The following is a 13,318-nucleotide window of genomic DNA, read 5'->3' as shown; positions in this document are numbered from 1 at the left end:
CAGAAAGCTTTAACAATAAAAGTGTTTCTCTCCACAAAACTGTGAGAGCTCTGTTCGCTCTGAGATTAGTTAATTCTCATGACCTTTTACCAAGACAGCACTTTTGCACATTTAGATGAGACCATCGATTCGAATGGGGAAAGAGGCACTGCCCATTTAACTGCATATGTCTAAGTTGTCCATAGTTCAGACATTTTCTTCATTACCTTTGGTGTTGCCAAGATATAGATTAAAAACAGTAAGGAGGTAAGCAGAAATGTAAGCTAATTCAGCCTTGGAAATAGCAGAGTATTCACTTCTTCCAGGCAAGTTAACTTGTGTTATTATTGACAACTTCACAGAGATAGTCAGAAGCAGTGTAGTGTCTGGTACCTAAAAAAGTGCCCAGAAAATGTTAGCTACTATTTTATCATTATTATCAATGGTACAAATATAATGATTATAAAATACAGTAATCACACGTATGTACGGCTTACAAAGCACTTCGCCATATATTATCTCATATGATACAACAATCCTTTGAAATATTTTGGTCCCCATTTCTCAGATGAGAACACTGTAGCTAGAAAGTGGCCATTAGGATTCAAAACCAGTTTTCTTACCTTTGATCCAGCACATTCTTTCTCCTGCACCACAATTACCGAAGAGAAAGCACAGGGCAGATTCTGTTTCTGTTACCAGAGTATGCCTCCTGGTTAACTCAAACTTGTGTGTATTCCCTGGATGGCTTGGGTTTGGGCTAAAAGTCAGGAGGGTGTGCTGTGTTCCAGTCTCCTCTACAAAGGTCTTTGTGTCTTGAAGGCAGTCAGTCACGCAGCCCCTCAAGACTTCTATGAGTAAACCCGTCCACAAAGTGGGCCACATAACACAAAAAAACTTCTATCTATCTCACAGGACCCTATGTTGTTACCTAAAAAGACACGTGAAAGCCTTAGACTAAGGCTGCTTAGTGTCTTTATAATGCTCGCCCGCCTTCTGAGATAGAGCTAATGAGAGAGCATGGCGAAGTGGGCAGAGCCTGGGCCTTCGAAACAGAAAGAATGGTAGTAGAGGATTTCAGGATTTGAACAGTTTGGGATTCTAGTCTAGATCCTGCTGCTTGTTAGCCATTTAACCTTCCATGTGTTAACTAACGTCATTGTGTCATAGTGTCTTCATCTGTAAAATGGGGTTATGAATGCCTTTTAGGATAGTTGTGAGAATTAAAGTAAATGCTGCATTTACTGCTCTTAGCACAAGGCCCGGCATGTGAGAAGTATTCAATAAATTATAGTTTTATAATTATCATAATTTTAATTAGCCTTCTGAGTTTTCATGTGCACATCTATAATTGAGTCAGTAGAGTGGCCCTAAGAATTAGATGGAATGTGTACAAATTTCCCAGTGCACTGCCTGGCACATAGTGGGTCTTCAGTAAATATAATTACTGTAGGCCTTCATATCTCTGTAGATCCTTTCCTGTGTTCCTGGGTCAGTCACCTGTGCCCCGCCCCCCACCTCCCCCTAATACCGGACCCTCTAGACTTTCTGAACAGACTTTGTTGCTTGTCTGTCTCCCCAACTTGACTGTGAGCTCATCAAAATGGGCTGTCTGATTCACTTCTTGCTTTTCAGAATTGGCCATAGGTATGACATAGAGTGGGCTTTTAGAAGGTGTTCATCAGGTAAACAAAGGTGAGATGCTACCTGCAGGAGGCTGTGGGAGTCCAGGCCCCCCTGGAATGCTTTACTTTGTATGTGGGGGGTTGGGGTAGGCATCCCAGAAGCACCACTGACAAGGCTCGAGTCTTGATTCCCAAGATGGGATTTAAGCAGACATTTATACCAGATCGCAAACCTTTGTGGGAACAGGCTTCCTAGCCTTCTCCAGCATTGTGTATCTCAAGGGACAGTGTCCATTCTTTGGCATCTGATGGTCCCTTCCAGATTGTTCACAAGACTATTTAGCAGTCACTGCCTTGAAAAAGTATTTTTAAAACAGAAATATATGCACACAATACAACATCAAAAGGTACAACGGATATACAGTGAAAAGCAAACCTGTCTCCTATCACCGACCCTTAGCGTCTCTCTTTCATAGGACATGTCCACTGTTACCAATGTCTTTCCTGTCTTCCAGAAATATTCTATACATACACAGGAATTTTTTTCCCTAAGGGTAGTATATCAAGTACACTGCTCTCCATGTTATAATTTTACTTCCAGAAAAATACAAAGAGCTTCCTCCTTCTTTGGTTGCATAGTCGATTGTGTGACTATAACTTATCTAGCCTCATATTGATGGACGGGTTTCCAATATTTTGCTATTACAAATAATACTGTAAATAACCTTAATTATATGTGTATGTACATAATTTAGTACGTGTGTGAGTATCTAGAGAGTATATCTGGAGGAGAAATTTCTAGAATTGGAACCGCTAAGTAGCAGGGTAAAGAGTATGTGTATTTTAAATTTGACAGCTTTTGTCAAATTGCCCTCCATAGGGTTTGTACCAGTTTATGTTCACACAAGCCAAGTATAAGAGTGCCTATTTCCTAGTCTCTGCCAATACTGTATATTTCCAACCTTTTTTATCTTTGCCAAACCATATGTGAAAAATAATATTTCAAAGTTTAATTCGTGTTTCTCCCACTATGAGTGATTTTTCATATCATTGCGAGCCAATTGTATTTCATATTCTGTAAATTGTCTGTTCATATTCTATGCCTATTTTCCTACTGAGTTGTTGGACTTTCCTTATTATTTGTAGGAGTTATTTTTATATTAAGGAAATTAGCCCTTTGTGATATAAATTGCAACTTTCACCCTCAATTAAAGCAAAAGTCCTAAACCTCATGAAACTCCCCCATCCCGGGTCCACCAGACTGTGAGCCCTCGAGGGCAGGGTCCATGCCTTGACCATCTCTGTGCCCCCCAGTTCCCTATGTAGGGCTTGACAATGCAAGAGCTCTCTTTAGGGGCTATTCATTGAACTGATCTGACCTGAATTTCTCTGTTCCCCACCCCACCTACCCTCCCCTATGGCTTGGGAGTTCCATTTCCTCCTCCAGCAGAAAAAGATGACTTTTCTCATTGCTCACCACAGCCATGCACCTGTTTGGCCTAAACTGGCACCTGCAGCCGATGGAGGGGCAGATGTATGAGATCACGGAGGACACAGCCAGCAGTTGGCCTGTGCCAACGGACGTCTCCCTGTATCCCTCAGGGGGCACTGGGTTAGAGATCCCTGACAGGAAAGGCAAAGGAGCTACAGAAGGTAGGGTTGCTGTGTTGTCCGTGTTGTGAGTCCTCTATGTCTGCCTTTGAACAAGGAGAACTCCATTATGTGCGTCATGTGCCTGACTCACAGCTCCATGCCCTGGCACTTCCTCCATCCTTCTGCACTCCACGCCGGCTGCCAATCCACCTGTGTCTTCATTGCAGTTCCTTGTCACTGTGAGCTCATAGCAGGGCTTCGGCAGGGTGCACGGTGCTCAGCGGTCTCCCATCTCATGCCTCGAGGGAAGCATTACAGGCTTTCATGCTGCTGGGATGGCATCTTTGATTGTGGGGGATCAAGAAGAGTTTTTCTGGGGCAACCTCATGGGCTGAGTGGGCATCTCTGGGAGATGGGTAGATATGGGGAGGTGGGTAGATAGAGTGTTGTGATTCAAATATCCTTGGACCCTTGTGGTTTATTGGAAATGCCAGTTCACGTGTTCTAGCATTTACCAGCTATGGGACCTTGAGCAAGTCACTTAATTTTCCTGAGCCCAAGTTTCAGCATCTGCAGTAACAATAATCATTAGTGTTTGTACAGTGTGTTTGTTTCAAAGATTTTTGTCAAGAGCATCTCACATGTAATTCTCACAGAGATTCTGTGACGTAAGTATAATCATTTATACCCATTTTACATGCAAAAACTCGGGATCACATTAATAAAGTGACTTGGCCAGAGTCACCCCCCAGTAAATAATGGAGATTGGGATTTGAGCCCTGGTCTGTGTGGTTACAGGGCCTTTGCTGTCTCTTAAAGTTGTCCTACCTGTCCTGCCTGACTACCTAACTAACCTGAAGGAGATGTGGATGAGAAACCCCATTGTACAAAGAGACACAAATTGATTTCTATCAGTGATGGACATGGTGGTAACATTTGGAGTTTGGCATTCTTAAGTGGGACATTCATAGACCTATGTTCTGAATTCCTTAGGGGTCTAACTTGCCCTCAATACAAATTCTTTCACTGTCAGCCATAGACTCACAAAAATTGGTACCAGGAAAAATGTCTGCGCTTACAGGCCAGCCTGGTGGGCGTTCTGGGCAGCGTAGCCATCCTTTCTCCTGCACCTGCTGTGTCCTGATTATGTCTCCGGTGTTACCTCCGTCAGCAGAGTGGTCACAGCTGCATCCAACCCTCACTGCTTAGACTCCTCTCCTCTCCTCTCAGCTAACTCGGAGAGGTCATGGCTTCTGAGCTTCCCTGTCCTTTCAAGGATTTGCCTTCCAGGCATCAGTTTGGTTAACAGGGTTACCTATGCTTATTGAGTATCTCTTCATTACCTCTGGAATGATGATCTTGAAGGCCAAAATAAACTCTTTACTGGTGGTCATCTTTAAGGGAAGTGAACTGGGTCACTTATTTCCACAGAGCCAAGTCAGACCCCCTGCCTACTCTTTGAGGGGCAGAGCCCATCTTCCCCTTTATAAAGATTTTAAGTCATAAAGCACTGAATAATTTAGACATTCTTTGCCCGTTATTAGGATATGAAGGATTATGCATAGTACCATGGGAAGAGCTCTGGGTTAGGAGTCAAGAGCTCCAAATTCAAGTCCAGCTGCTGCCACTAACCTGTGATGTCACCTTAAGCAAATCCCTTGAATAGTCCTTCTGGGTTTCGTTTTCCTCCTCTTTAAAAGGAGGTTATTGAGGTAGATTATTTCCAACGTCCATTCTAATTTGCAAGTGCTATATATGAAATTAGTGATAGAATTATCATATGACTAACCACAGGGCTCTGCAGAAGTTTTTTTCAAATTGGCCCTGTCCATGGTCCTGCCTGTTGGGTTGTGATGCCCAAGCCCATTTATAGTGTTGGATGCCCGAATACCATAAAATGAAGACTGTCTTTAGATCTGCATGTACAAACACAGATTTAAGATATGCTTAACCCTCAAACCATTGCTCAAGGGCCTCATTTAGCAAAATGTATTTTCTCCCTTCCATGATCTCTATCAAACATTCTTTAAACAGGAGTTGGGTCTATCTGAAATCTCTCACTCTAATGAAATTAGTTTGTGGGTTATTTAGACAAAGAGCAGGAGGTACAGATAAGAGACAAAATAAAATTGCACCAGCTTATTGGTTTACTTTAATTGGAGTATTTTTGCTTAAAGGGATTATCTGTCATTACTAATGCAAATGGAAATCCTGTTTAAAAACCCCTACAATGCAATATAGTGCTGGAAAGTGGTCAGCATCAAAAGAAATTACTGTGACAAAAAAATACATCAGTCTGGAAAAACAAAGGACAAAGCTTTCTATGATTTATGTGAGACCACATGGTTTTTAATTTCCTTTACCCTGGTCAAACCAATGTCTACTCAGTTTATGTTTTTAATTGTGATGTTAAAAATCCAGTTCCTTAGACACATCTCAAAGGGGGACGTCTCTAACCCTGATGTGAGTGCATACTTCCTGTCCCTTCAGAGGGTATCAAAGAGGAGAGCTGATTCCAGAATTAAGATTAGAGAACCTGTTCCACAGTGATGGTGGAAGCAATGGGGTATAATAGAACAAGGATAAAAGGGCCTTGGAGCCAGACAGCCCAGAGTTTGAATGCTTGCCCTGCCATATATCAGCCTTGTTGACTCATGCCAGTCACTCTATCTCCTTTGGCCTTCGTTTCCTCATCTGGAAAACAAGGGTGATAACACCTATCTTTTCAAAGACTAATGGTAAAGAGCCACCCAGCAAATGTTAGTTCCTTTCTCCTTGTTCACTCAAATCACAAGCCATTCTATATCAGTTATTAGAATCTTGGAAACCCAGGCTATTTCACATTTTCCTCCCAAAGATGCTACAAAGGTTCAGGGCATTTTTAAAATATTTTTAAAGGATATATATTGTTTAATAATACAATGAAACATATGATGAATCAGTATTTTGAATGTTCACCACATCTTTGAGAATAACATCAAACTACTGTTTACACTATATTTTCAAAGTGGCTGTAACCATTTCAGGGTTGTCATAGGACAGAAACCAAATACAGCAGCTTTTCGAAGTAAAGCCACAAGAACTTATGTTATGCATTAATGGAGATGGGGGGGGGAAGCCTTGAATAAACAAGCATTTCTGATGGTTGAATTGGTGGGCTAGGGATAGCATATTCTTTCTGCAATGAAATCGAAATTGCCCATCAGTTTGAACCATGCAAATTGCTGCATGCAGGCTCAGCTGGACTCTTCAAAATGAAACAGCTTATTTTGATAACCAAATAAATTTCAAACAGTTGCTAAGGAAACTACAGGATTCTTTGTGAAAGTTATTGCATTGAAAAGAACCAAAAAAGGTGGAAGGAGGGGGAGAACGTTAGTTGATTAGGAATTTAGAGCCTATATAGATAGATCTCAGTTCAGGAAAGAAAAGACTGTGATTGGGAAGTGCATGGAATTTCATTTCCTCCAAGTCTCTCGCCTTTGACAGAGCTATCCAATCATTTCAGAAATTTGTTGAGAAATTTCTTTTACAGACATGATTGGATATTTGCACAGCATTGATCTAGGAAGGCTGAATTTGTTCTATTTACAAAGAAAGGACCACTACCAGTAGATCTGCCCTGTGAAACGTAGGCATTCTGTTGGTGCTCCCTAATTCTGAGTTACACTTGTACTGTTTGTTAAACCCCTGGGGGCACCCACTGATTGAATAGTGTCCTTCTTATGAATGTCTTAAGACACTGACTGTCACCCTTTAAACATTGAGACCTGTTTGCAGGTTCCTACTTCATAAAAATGGCCAACTTCTTGTACCTCAAGATGCCCGGAACTTCTTCAGTGGGCCTTGGATCTGCCTGGTCTAGCCTTGATAGCCTGCTGGGACTATGAATTAAATTGGACTCTTGCTCTGAAAAAGGGACAGCACACTCTGCCACCATTGAGGACATCTTCGAAGAGTTTTAATTCATCATTTATCAGTTTAATGCTCTTAAGAAGCCATCTTTTAAAGGGGAACCCCAAATGGCTTCATCTCTAAATGTTTTTTTAAGCATCCTGAATCTCAGTGTATACGTTTTAGTAGTGTGAGAATTAACTGACCCAGTATAGGTGAAGGTGCCCACCATGTAGTTGAAGCTTAAGAAATGGTAGCTAAAACTACTACCTGTACCTTCTTCATTACTATTACTACTATTTTATTATTATTATTATTATTATTATTATTATTATCATCATCATCATCATTATTTTCCAGACTGTACGTAGGGATAAAAAGAATTTGATACACAGTACTTTCCTCTTCTAGTTGCCTCTGTCCTCTCTCATGACCACCATTGGTCACTGTTGCTATGCAGTGAGATCTTTTCTGTCCTAGTGCTCACAGCTTGGGTGTAACAATCGGGAACAAAGAATCTTAAGTTATAGGATCTGGAAAGAGGATGGCAGCAGGGTTTTGAAAAGGCAGGAAAGGATAGGATGAGAGTGGTTTCGGTCTGAACGGCCCTTAGCCCAGCCAGTCTCATGCCTCTTTGCCATCAGGTCAAGGCACTCAGTGGGCTGTAGCTCTTTTCCCTCAAAAGCCTCTATCTCATCCCTGCGGTTAGACCCATATGAGGACCACTGGGGACCGGAGGGGAGGAGTGATAGAGGTTAAATTCCCAGGTGGGAATCCTTTCTCCTGGTAAACATTGCCTGTAGGCTGGACCATGGACTCCTCCCTAAGGAATACGGACAGGATAACGTCTGTTACAAAGCTCACTGTTGTTTTTTTTAAACAAACAAAGCTCACTTTTGAATCAAAACCCCAGAATGGCCCTCACAGTCTCAGCCAAAAAAGTCAAAGTCCTGGTGAGGGGTGTGCCCTAGACCAAAATTTACTATTTTTATTTCATTGTACACACACCAAAGACAATTTTTTTCTCCCATTATGGCCTGCTTAGGTGAAATATTACAGTGCTAGAGAAAAAGAACTCCCTCCCCCCCCCTTTCTGCCCCTCCTCCAGGTTAAAAGCCAACTTATGCATGCCTCTGGGGGCTGCAGACCTCCGCAGAGAGTGTCTGGCCTCGACCTCTGACCTGTGAGGCTTCAGAACAAAGCCGATACAATAGGTGTCTCCAGAAAACATGCTCACTGAAGGGGAAAATGAACTGTGCATGGCTTTCCAACAGCATGCCAACAGTGCTGGAGAAGTTTTTGTTATTTATCCTCAGACATAGGGCTTATGTGAAGGCAGACCATTCTCAAATCTCTCCAGCACTGACTCCCACCTACTCACTAAGGAAAGGAGTCCTTGGAATTAGCAAATCTAAGGCTTATTTCTATGCCTTTCTAGGAGCAAAAAGCTCAGAACTCATCTTGCTTTGGTTTCCTACTCCCTCAGAGCTCTGCTTCCTGAGCAGACTTGGAAGCTGAAGGGTGTTCTATTTTCTACCTGGACTGTAAAAGGATTGTGGTGATTGGGGACCCCAAAATCAGATAAGGAGGAAGCAAAAGTAATTCTCTCCCATCTGAATGCTTTGTCAATTTAGCTTCTGTCTTTGAACTTTGAACCACAGTGTAGTGGTTTGTGAGTGGCTGCATTTTCAAGGTAAAAGTCTGGGGCACATTCTGCACATAAAGGAATTAAATGCAAGCTCTTTCCCATGCTAATGACAGAATACTCGTGGTACTTTTATGGAGAGCATGCATTTTAACTTTTTTGTGTGTGTGTGTTGGCATATTTTTAATTAAAATAACATTTAATGGTTTGAAGCTAAAAACCTGATGTTTCTGCCTAGGAGTTTATAAGAGAATGATAACATATGGAGAAGTTTAACATTTAAATTGAATTTTATTATTTAAAACAGTAAAATATTTTATGACTACAACAATGTCCTGCCAAGCTCCATTTCAGCATTAAATGTGCTTTGTAAGGAATCTTACAAAGCTAGGAAGAAAAGACATTTTAATTTCTCATTCCCCAAGTGCTCTTTATAAAAAGTTCCCATAAATGTGTTTTCTTTACAAATGGATTCTTGTTCTCTAAAGTGTCTCTCCTAACATCTCTAACAACACAATAGACTTGGAAACTAAGATACCCAGGGGGTGCTTCCTATTGACAAATAAGATGTAGTCTGTTGCCTTGACTTTGGCTGTCATCATCCTGCAGTGGCCTTCTACCACCCCTGGAGTCCCCTGCGCTCTCCCAGGCTCCTCAGAAGGCCGATGTCTGGCAGGAAGTTAGGGTTTATATTTTTCACATGTGAGTGTGTTTAATTACTAAATAGAGGAAGTTTGATAAGCGGCCTTCCTTTCTGGTACTGGGGGTGCCCCCAGAAAGCTGTCACTCTCCTGATTGGTGACAGAAATGGTCAAGAGACCTTACCACTCCTGACCACCCCGCCTACAGCCTACAGGGTTTGGGGCCTGGGTCATAGGCTTTATGCGTGAATTTCAGAAAGTCCCTCAACTTTACCCACTCTGAGCACACAAATGGTATTCAAAGACCCCCCCCCATCCTAGACAAGCATTTTTCCTTCCTTCAGAAGTACCCTCCTCCTCCTCCTCCTCCCCAATCCTACCCCTCCTCCCAAAACAAACCCTCATCCACATATCAGTCTCACAATCTGACTTCCAATTATACATAAACTAGTCAACTTGTAAAATACCTTACTCCACTCAGGTCATGCTTCCCACTGCTGGGCGGCGGTGTGTGTGTGTGTGGGGGGGGGAACGGAACCATTCTGAGTTAGAAATTTAATAACAACACCTTGTTTCCTCGATCCTTTCTATTTTAGCATGCATGCCTTTTCACACACACACACACACACACACACACACACACACACACGCCCAGAGTTATTCTCTTGTGACCACAAATGATTATTTTCAGGATCAAAATATGTCTTAACAAGCTGTGGAATTATGCAGTAAACAGATGGCCCTTGGGGAGGGCCCATACTGCTTTGGAAGAATGCATATTTTTAGCAGAACAATTTGAGTATCACTGGAAGAAAAAAAAAAAGTCCTGGACGTTCTTACTCTTCAGTAGGGACTGGTGGGGGTGGGGGGCTGGCAGCAGACCGTTGTAGAGAGCAGGGTGAGCGGGGTGAGGTCCTGCTGATTTGGATGCTCTAAGCCCTTGTTTCACTTGTGGCTAACCGTCCTGTTTATGTCTTCCCTTCCCTGTGTCTTGGTAGGAAAGCCAAGTAGTTTCTTTCCAGAGGACAGTTTTATAGACTCGGGAGAAATCGACGTGGGGAGACGGGCATCCCAGAAGATCCCTCCTGGCACTTTCTGGAGATCTCAGGTGTTCATAGACCATCCTGTGCATCTGAAATTCAATGTGTCTCTGGGAAAGGCGGCTTTGGTTGGCATTTATGGCAGAAAAGGCCTTCCTCCTTCACATACACAGGTAACCGGAACCCCACATGCCCCGCTGATGTCCAGGGTCACCTACCTGAAGTCAAGAAGCCTAATGCTTAAACTTGGATCCTCATATATTTTATAGCGCATTCTTCCATTTGTCCTCTCTCCAGACCCTGCCTTTCAGATGAGTGGGGTTCTATTCCTGGGACTTTTTAAGAGGAGAAATCTAGGAAATCTCTCACTAGCCTTTCTGCTATCACCCAGTCTCCTAAGTTAAATCATCTAGGAAATGTAATCTAGAGAAATGAAGCATGCACTTTGGAGTCAGACCGACCTGAGTTTGAATCTTCTCATTATCAGCTATGAAACCTCAGACCTATTTCTCAACCCTCTCAGAGCAAGTTTCCTAATCTATCAAGTGGTGATAACGACGCCCACTTTTCAGAGCTGTTGTGAAGAATAAAGAATAACATTTATAAGGTAGCTAGTGCAGGGCCTGGCTCAGAATAAACAGTACTCCCCCAGTCTCTTACATTCTTCCTCCCCTTCAGAGTTTCACAGTTCCTCAGACACATGTGCATCGGAAACACTTAAAAAAAACTCCTCCAGGATGATTGACATATTACCAGTCAGGCTAGGTAAAGAACGGACTTTTGTGAGGTCCTCCCAGCTCTGAGTTTGGAGCAACATAAGTCATAGGCACCCAGCAGACATGCCTAGGTCCAATGCAGTCGTCCTAGCCCCAGTACTCATTTAAGAATTTTAGGTAAAAGCTAAATACATGTGCTCAGGGTGGAGTCACAGCAAAATAGAGACAGCCTAGGCCCCTGATTTCTTTGTAGAACTGCAGTGCTGGTCCTACAATAGACTTCATGCCTCAGACTCTTTTACACTGGAGTAGAATACATATGAGTATATCTATCTTGGTTTTCTAAAAGAAAGAGAGAGAGAGAGAGAGAGAGAGAGAGAGAGAGAGAGAGAGAGAGAGAGAAAGGGAAAGAGAAAGAGAAAGAGAAAGAGAAAGGGAGGGAAGGAGGAAGGAGGAGAGGGGAAGGGGGAGAAAGAGGGGGAAAGAGAGGAAGAAAGAAAGAAAGAAAGAAAGAAAGAAAGAAAGAAAGAAGGAAGGAAGGAAGGAAGGAAGGAAGGAAGGAAGGAAGAAAGAAAGAAAGAAAGAAAGAAAGAAAGAAAGAAAGAAAGAAAGAAAGAAAAAGAAAATAGATGATAGATAGATAGATAGATAGATAGATAGATAGATAGATAGATAGATAGATAGATGATAGATAAATAGATGCTCGACTTGCTTGCTGGTATACCAGCTGGACTTAACCATCTGTTATTACTCGGAGGCTCATACTGGCAAGCTCAGATCAACTGGCAATTGTGTTTGACACAGAATCTATTGATGGAGTTTTGAGCTAATCCAGTTTAGTTCCCCTAAAACTGCTCGCAGAAACTGGAGTGCTTAGAAAGGATCGTTGACAAAAGGAAGACAGATATAAATCAACTTTTCATTTGCACTTGACCGACATTTAAGGCACATCCTGGGCTCCAGTCCCAATCCTCAACCCCTGGGATTCCCGCCAATACTCGCAGAGTGGGAGTTCAGGCAGCCATTAAGTGGCTGGGTTTCTGATCATGTCCCCACCACTGGAGACCAAAGAAGAACCCACTAACTATTCTGCATTCACAGAGACTATTCCAAAAACTAGGGTCTGAGGAGGACTTGGAGTTGGTCAATCCACCTTCCTGTGGCTTTGGCCTCTTTTGCCCTTCTCAGGTTGTGTTTCCTTGGGTCTTCTCCAGGAAGAGCCTGAAGAAAGAAGCTAGCATTGTGGTGAAGCAGGTCCACTGCTGATTACACTCTCTTTGTACTTTAGTTTGACTTTGTGGAGCTGCTGGATGGAAGGAGGCTCCTGACCCAGGAGGCACGGAGCCTGGAGGGTCCCCAGCGCCAGTCTCGGGGAGCCGTCCCCCCCTCTAGCCACGAGACGGGGTTCATCCAATATTTGGATTCGGGCATCTGGCATCTGGCTTTTTACAATGACGGGAAGGAGTCTGAAGTGGTTTCTTTTCTCACCACTGCCATTGGTAAGAAACCTCTACCCCTCTGGAGTCTGGGATACTGTCTGTTTGCATGAGAAGATGCTGGGGGATGCTGGGGGCTGAAGCTGACAGGGGAATGTGTCCAGCCCAGAGCCGTAGAGACCACTTGCAGTCTGGCCATCCTAACCAGGTTTGCTGAACCAGGGACGGGAGTGAGATGGAGGGAAACAAGGGAAGGGAGTGACATGAGGAGCTGGAAGGCCATTCTGGCTTCCCAGGACCTGAGCCCAAAGCTGTTGCCCACTGCCTTTCTTGTGTTGTCTGTGGCATTGTGAGTGCACCAGCAGCTACATTTAGAGACCAAGGGGTGAAACTGACAAAGAGACAGGAGCCCTGGGTGACCAGCCACATGGAGGCAACATCTCTTTTCTTGTCACTTCTCCAACACCTTTATGTGGTTTATAGTCTGCCTTGCTTCAACTCACTGGTTTGTTATTTGCATTTCTGTGGGGGTTTTTGTTTGTTTGTTTTGTTTTTGGAGCCCACAAGCCCTGGCAGATGAGAAAATAAGATAAAGGCTTGGAGAAAGAGTGAGAGTAGCAGCAATGCGAAGGGCTGGATGAACAATGAAATCAGGCAGAGTGGGGTTTTGTTGAGAATAGAGCTGTCCTGATGTTTTAAATGAGTGCTTAGCACCTTCAGTGTCTCACAGTGGCAGGGGGCCACAGCTC

At 43.1% G+C, this 13,318-nt stretch overlaps 1 protein-coding gene across 11 annotated transcripts in view; it reads left to right on the top strand.

Moving 5' to 3' along the window:
• Window positions 1-13,318, top strand: part of TENM4 (teneurin transmembrane protein 4) — a 601,437-nt gene that overhangs the window by 409,901 nt on the left and 178,218 nt on the right. For all 11 annotated transcript variants that reach the window (XM_019623651.1, XM_019623656.1, XM_019623660.1 and 8 more), the window contains 3 exons: window positions 3,087-3,257; window positions 10,376-10,590; window positions 12,422-12,632. In XM_019623651.1, the coding sequence (XP_019479196.1) occupies window positions 3,087-3,257; window positions 10,376-10,590; window positions 12,422-12,632 (597 nt within the window). The remainder of the gene's footprint in view (window positions 1-3,086; window positions 3,258-10,375; window positions 10,591-12,421; window positions 12,633-13,318) is intronic.

Source organism: Hipposideros armiger, unplaced genomic scaffold, assembly GCF_001890085.2.
Source record: "Hipposideros armiger isolate ML-2016 unplaced genomic scaffold, ASM189008v1 scaffold_556, whole genome shotgun sequence".
Lineage (NCBI taxonomy): Eukaryota > Metazoa > Chordata > Mammalia > Chiroptera > Hipposideridae > Hipposideros > Hipposideros armiger.
Note: the sequence above shows the minus strand (reverse complement) of the source record. Positions and strands in the feature narration are given on the sequence as shown.